The sequence below is a fragment of the Belonocnema kinseyi genome, chromosome 2 (assembly GCF_010883055.1).
Source record: "Belonocnema kinseyi isolate 2016_QV_RU_SX_M_011 chromosome 2, B_treatae_v1, whole genome shotgun sequence".
Lineage (NCBI taxonomy): Eukaryota > Metazoa > Arthropoda > Insecta > Hymenoptera > Cynipidae > Belonocnema > Belonocnema kinseyi.
In genome coordinates, this window is record NC_046658.1 from 155,965,638 (window position 1) to 155,973,292 (window position 7,655).

The following is a 7,655-nucleotide window of genomic DNA, read 5'->3' on the forward strand; positions in this document are numbered from 1 at the left end:
AGCTCCAAGGAGATTATGTTGAAAAATAAAAAAAAATTTACCCAAAAAAAATTGTTTTTATACTTCATTCTAAGGACTTATTAAACTACCCTCGTACTTAAATTTTTTTCGAAATAACACGAGTTCCACGTTTCCGATTTGTCTGATCAGGTGACCGTCAGATTACCGGAAATCTGTCATTTAACGGTCACTCTTCATCTCCACTCAAAATTCAATTTAAAAACATCTAGAAATTTTTGGAAATATTGGGTATTTTTCAGTAATTTGATCAATTACACAGACACAAGAAAAAAAGGTCTTGCCCACCAGATGAGATAAACATTTCTATACGGTTTTGGGGTCACTGAATCCGAACCCGGGGTTCGTTTGACTCAGTTAGGTCGCATTTCGTTCCTAACCTACAAAAAATGATAAACGTTGGAACATTCATGGAAACACCCAGAAAGCAAAGCGGTTATGTTTCCAGGGTCGCTGAATCTAAATTTAAAGGTCATTTGAATCAGCAAGGTCGTATTCCATTCATAACCTACAAAAAAATGATTATAACGCCGAAAATTGTTCTCGACATAATTTGTTTGTATTCAGCGTTCGGTACATAGAACTTGTTTTCATTATTTGAGCATGGCTATCAATCTGTAGCACAGAAACCTACTGGCTTCACAGATACTGTGGCGATGACAACTGCCCCGAAAGGGAATGTGTAGAATGATTCGTTCTTAGATTTGTTGAGGTAACGAAGCCAGCGAAGTTACGCTGCCTTGCAGATGGGCGTGTAGGTGTTTCGGTGTCTAAATTCATTTTTTTCAAGGTTATTGATGGAATGCGACCTCTCCGAGTAAAATGACCTTTAAATTTTGACTCATCGATACTGAAAACATATAACCGCTTTGCTTTCTGGATGTTTCCATGAATTTTCCAACTTTCATCATTTTTTTGAGGTTAGGAACGAAATGCGACCTGACCGTGTCAAAACAACCCCGGATTCGGATTTAGCGACCCCCAAAACGTATAGAAATGTTTATCTCGTCTGGTGAAAGAGGAAGCAAAGGAAATGAGCGGTGTGTTTAAGTAGGGGAGCAAAAGTGATGAATGGGGAAGGAGACTAGGAAAGTAGAGGATAAAGTAGGAGGAACAGAAAATGAACTTTTTTTTTAGTGGATGGTAAGATAGAGGAAATAAGGGATGGGAAGATAGGGACAGCGAGGAAAGAAAGAAAGGAGAAGTACGGGGAAGAGAAATAATTGGAAAAAAGATGAGGAGAAGTAGGGAGAAAGAGGGGAAGTTGAGATGAGTAACAGGGAAGCAGAGGGCATGGTTGGAAGTGAGGGAGGCTAGTAAGGGCGGCTACTAAGGTGAATGAAGGGAGGGCTATTATGGTAGTGCGGGTGAGTAGGGAGAGGAAAACTGATGACTGGGAAAGTAGAGCGGAGAAAGAAAGGTTGAAGAAGAGGAAGTAGGAGAGGCTAATTATGGAAGAGGTAGGTATATGGCGCTGGACGGGAAGCGAGAGAAAAAGAGGTGAGGGAAAGTAGGGGAAGTGGCGGCTGGAGAAGTGATAAGAAATGAGATCAGGGGAAGCAGGGAAACTAAGGGGAGGAAAAGTAGACGAATTGAGGGTAGTTCAAATTATAGGTGCGGGAAGGGGGGTTGAAAGACTTAATTAACGTTTTAATAGGCTACGAAAACCTTTGTTGTTCGTAGTGGAGAGAAATCAGAGGAAGTAAGGGGCAGCAAAGTCAGGGAAACTGAGGGGAGAATAGAGGGTAAGTAAAGGATAAGTCGTAGACATAAGAGTAAATAGGGACAGGGGACGTGAGGACAAGGAAAGTGAGGAAAAATGTGGGTAGCGGAAGTACGGGAAATTATAAAAAGGGAAGTAAGGGGAAATGAGCAGTTGGAAAGTAGGGAAAATGAGGTGAGTTGTAGTAGAGGAAGTTAGGGGTCGAGGGAAAGGTTCAACGAAAAAATTCGAATTCTTTTGCTATTTGTGATAAATACTTTGCACGAATTTGTGGATCCTGCAAAGTTGTGTTTTCGGCTGATAATAAGCGCTGCAGTGTTTTTCTAGCTTCAATCCAGGATGGTCTTCCTAAAGCCATAAAATCGTTGAGACTGTTTTGGCGGAAAACATTTTGCTTCTTTTCCAAAAGTGGCCCAGTAAAGTAATTAGCAACTGCATACAAATCCAAAATTTGATCACCGATTGCTACTCCTATTCGTTTTTGAAGCTGAAATCATTAAAATTTCAGTATTCGGTGTATCAATGAATCGCAATAGAATCTCACTGATTCAAATATCTAAAAATGGGTCACTGAATAAAATTTCCAAACAAAATAATGTTTGGTAGATATTTGTAATTTATAAAATTAATTTTTCACCATAAAAACAACGAATTTTCAACAGAATATTTAAATTGTTAACTACTAAAACGAACTTTCAACCAAATCAAAAACATTAATTTTCTAAAAAAAGATAAACTTGTGAAAAAATACGTGCATTTTCATTAAAAAAATTACTTTTAACAAAATTTTTTTGATTTAAACAAAGTACATAATTTTTAACCAAATAGTACATTTTTGATCGAAAATATTAATCTTCTATAAATTCTTTGATAAAACCCATCAGCGAACATGAATTTTAAATAAAATATAAATTTTCACAAATAATAAAGTAATATTTAAATTTTTAGTTTCAAAAATTAATTCCTAACCAAAGAAAAGAACTTTCAAGAAAATAGTTAAATTTTAATTAAAGCTTTTATTATTTAAAATCAAGAATCTTTAACCAAAAAACTGAATTGATTTTTCACCTAACAGTTAATTCTCAAATAAAATTATAAGTTTTCAGAAAAAAAAATTTTCGACCGAAAAGGATAAATTTTTAACAGAAAAATACATGAATTTTCATCTAAAAAAGATTAATTTTTAACCCAAAATGGATAGATAAATTATTAGGTGAGAAAATAATTGTTTTAAAATAACACATTTTTCAACACAATATATCACTATAAATATAAATTAAATATTAATTAAGTATAAGTATTCATTTAAATTACTCAGAATTATCTGGATAACTCTGGATTAAAAGTTAATTACTAGGATTACTTAAATTACTTCGAATAACCAGGATTACTGGAAAATAAAAAATAAAATAATTTGGATAAACATAGTGAAATTCAAGTAAAATTTCAAAAAAAGTTAATTTTTACACTGATAGTTTAATTCTGTACCAAAATGTTGAAGTTTCAAGACCGAAGGACGAATTCTCACAAAAAATAGAATTTTCAACGAAAATTGTAATAGCTGATATTTAAATAAAAAAGATATTCATTTTAAATCAAGGACCAAAAATGATAAATTTTGAAATATCAAGATACATTTTCAATCACGAATAAAGTAGTTAAATTATTATTTAAAAATTAATTTTGTAACAAAGCAGTTAAATTTTTAACAGGGAAGATTAATTTTTAATTTAAAAAAGACGAATTTTTAACAAAATATGTACATTTTCAACCAGAAAATATCAATTTTAAACAAAAAATGTAATTCACACTTTCAGTGAAGAAAACGATTTCTAAACCAAAAAAAGAAAATAATTTCTAGAAAAATAGTTGAACTTTCTACCATAGAGATGAACTTTGAACAACATACATAAGTTTTCAACCAAAGAGATGAATCTTGAACGAAGAAAAAATAAATTTTTAACAACCTATTTAATATTTGAACCAAGTAGTTGGACTTTTGATAAAAAATATGACTTTTCAATTAAACATTTGAATTTTTAACTAAATAATTACAGATTCAATCAAATAGTAGAATTTTTCATCAAAGAGGATTTCAAACTTTCAACCAAAGGGATAAATCATCACAAAGAAAAAGAAAAATTATTCTTTAACAAAGTATTTTTTTTCATTTCTGATAAAAGAAAAATGACCCTTAAGCCAAATAGTAGAATTTTTAACAAAAACAGATAAATTCGGAAACAAAAATCTGATAGTGTAAAAAAGATCATCTTTTTGAAAACTGGAAAAAGAAAAAGATTAATCTACTATATAAGTTCATCTTTTAATTATATCAATGTTCTCAAATGAAAAAAATGTCTTAAGAATTAAATTTATTTATTAAATTTTTATTTTATTATTTATTTATTATCAGTTCATTATCACATGAATTCTTGATGGGGAGCATTATATTTTGTTTATGATTTTTGTATTTTTCTTAACATGTACATATTTTTTTAAATCGTCAAAAATAAAATTTTTAGTTTTTCTAAAAAAGGTAAAAAACAACGGTGATATTATTATACTACTATTAAAAGCCCCCTTTTCAGAGAAAATTGTTTAATTTGTTTTTGTTAAATTTTAATCAAAAATTGTATTTTTATTTTGAATATGTAATTTTTGAATTCGTCAAAATAAAAATTGTAGCTTTTCTTAGGACGGTCAACAACAACAACAACAACAACAACAACAACAACAACAACAACAACAACAACAACAACAACAACAACAACAACAACAACAACAACAAAAACAACAAAAATCAACGAATATCATAAAAAATCATCAATATACAACAATTTTATTATTATTATTATTATTATAAAAATCCCTTTTCATAGAGAATTGTTTAATTTTTGTTGGTAAATTTTATTCAAAGATTAAATTAAAAAAAAAACTTTTTGAGCATTTCATTTTGATATTATTCAAAACAAAAATGTTATTATTTCTTAGAAAGATAATAATAATAATAACAATAATAATAATAATAATAATAATAATAAGCAACAACATAAAAAGCAACAAAAAACGAAAAAATGATGATGATTATTATTATATTATTAAAAGTCCCCCTTTCAAAGAGAATTGTTTGATTTCTTTTTGATACATTTTAATAAGAGATGGTATTTGTTTAACGTGTAATTTTTAAATTCGGCAAACTAAAATTTTTAGTTTTTCTTGGGAAGGTAACAAATAACAACAAAAATGAACAAAAATCATTAACAATTGCCAAAAGAGCAACAACGGAATCATTATTATTATTATTGTATTATTATTAAGAGCTCCCTTCTCAGAGAGAATTGTTTAATTTCTTTTTGGTGAATTTTGATAAAAGATTGTATCGTATTGTTTTTTTTTAAATTTATTTTTTATAATCGTTTAAATAAAAAATGTTGTTTATCTCAGGAAGTTAACAGACCACAACAATGTTATTATTATTATATTATTACTTAAAGCCTCCTTTTCCGAGAGAATTTTTTAATTTCTTTATGGTGAATTTGAATAAAAGATTCTATTGAATTGTATTTTTTGAACATGTACTTTTTAACACATTTAAAATGAAAATTGTATTATTTATTAATATTATTATTATTAAAAGCCCCCTTCAGAGAGAATTGTTTAATTTCTTTTTCGCGAATTTGAATAAAAGATTGTATTGTATTATTTTGAACATGTACTTTTTAAAATCTTGAAAATAAAAATTTTATTTTTTTATTATTATTTTAATTATTAAATTATTATTGAAAGCCCCCCTTCCAGAGAGAATTGTTTAACTTCCTTTTGGCGAATTTCAATAAAAGATTTGATTGTATTCCACTTTTTTTAAGCTGAAAATTTTAAAATCGTAAAAATAAAACTTTTAGTTTTTCTTAAGAACCAACAACAATGTTATTATTATTTATTTATTTAAAAGCGCCCTTTTTATAAAGAATTGTTTAATTTCTTTTTAGTAAATTTTTATAAGAGATTGTATTTTTTTAACGTATAATTTTGAAATGCGTCAAAATAAAATGTTTAGTTTTTCTTGAGAAGGTAACAAATAACAAAAAAAAAAAAATGAAAAAATCATCAAAAATTAAGAAAATAACAACCACAGAATTATTATTATTATTGTATTATTATTAAATGACCCCTTTTCAGAGAGAATTGTTCAATTTCTTTTTGGTGAATTTTCATAAAAGATTGTATTGTATTGCTTTTTTAACATTTATTTTTTATAATCGTCTAAATAAAAAATGTTGTTTATCTCAGGAAGGTAACAGACCACAACAATGTTATTATTATTATAATATTACTTAAAGCCTCCTTTTCAGAGAGAATTGTTTAATTTCTTTATGGTGAATTTGAATAAAAGATTCTATTGAATTTAATTTTTGTTAACATGTACTTTTTATAACCTTTTCAATAAAAATTTTATTTTTTATTATTATTGTTATTATTAAAAGCCCCATTTAGAGAGAATTGTTTAATTCCTTATCGCGAATTTTAATAAAAGATTGTATTGTATTTTTTTTGAACATTTACTTTTTAAAATATTTAAAATAAAAATTTTATTTTCTATTATTATTATTATTATTATTATTATTATTAAATTATTATTAGAAGCTCCTTTTTCAGAGAAATTTTTGTAATTTCCTTTATTTTATTATTTATTTATTTTATTTATTTATATATTGTATAAAATTATATAAAATATATTTAAAACAATATCATGTTTTATTTTTATTTATTTTTATTCAATATCTTATTTCTTTTTAAATTTCTTTTACTCGGGTGAATCCGGTTATACATCATAGCCACGGACTAAGTCAAGCAATTGATGAGATTAGAATGTTATTATTATTATATTATTATTATTATATTATTATTATTATTATCAAAAGCCCCCTTTTCAGAGAAAAATGTTTAATTTCTTTTTAATAATATTAAATAAAAGATTGATGACAAAAAATTATTACATCAGCCATCACGTATAATTAAAAAACATTGCAAGTGGTCACTTTTTGAATACTGATATTTGTCTCAAAAATTAAAAGTTGTAAATTGTTAAATTAAAATAACTTTGAAAGGTTTCAAGTGAATAAGTAAATTTTATTTAAGTCCCTAGGAAAATTTGGAATATTTTGAGGCAATTTTGTAAATTTTAAATAATTTTTGAAAATTTTAAGAAAAAATTGCAGACAGCTAAAAATATTTTCAAGAATTTAAAAGATAGTGTATGAATTAAAAATATTTTATAACTTGCAACCATTTTCGAAAATTCATAAAATATGCTTTAATTCTGCGAAATTTCTAGAAGTCATAAACATGATTTGAAAGGGGTCGAATTTTTCTTATTATTTTATAAAATCCTGTAAAAAATATGTATATTTTTTTAAACCTAGATTATTTTTTGGCACAATTGAAATATTCAAAAATCTTTTCTAATTTTATTCAATTTCCTAGGAACTTTTCGAAGATTTTGAGGTTATTTTTTTACATTTTGAATGGTTTCTCAAAATATCAAGAAAAGTTCGATTCAATTAAAAATATATTCAGGGATTTAAGAGGCTTTGCATAGATTTTAAGTATTATAAACTTTGGAAGCATTTCCGAAAATGTATCGATTATTTATAATTACTTTCAAACTTATAAAAGTCCTAAATATCTTTTGAAAAATCTAAAAAAAAATGCTAATACTTTTTTCCTTTGTAAGTAATTTCAATATTTGTGTGACTGAAAAATTATTAAAAAAGAATGGTTGCGTTAGATCAAAATATTGTTTTATTTATTTCTGTACCACACTTCGTCTTAAAAAAATATTTGAATTTAGAAGACGTCTATTAAGCTTTTAAAACTAATAAAAAATAATGTGACGTAATTGCAGTTAGGGGGG

At 26.6% G+C, this 7,655-nt stretch overlaps 1 protein-coding gene across 1 annotated transcript in view; it reads right to left on the reverse strand.

Annotated features, from left to right (window-relative positions):
- The window catches only part of LOC117183029 (fumarylacetoacetase-like), a 15,122-nt gene that overhangs the window by 6,615 nt on the left and 852 nt on the right, over positions 1-7,655 (reverse strand). Inside the window, exon 2 of the mRNA XM_033376172.1 lies at positions 1,999-2,228. Coding sequence (XP_033232063.1) covers positions 1,999-2,228 — 230 coding nt within the window. The remainder of the gene's footprint in view (positions 1-1,998; positions 2,229-7,655) is intronic.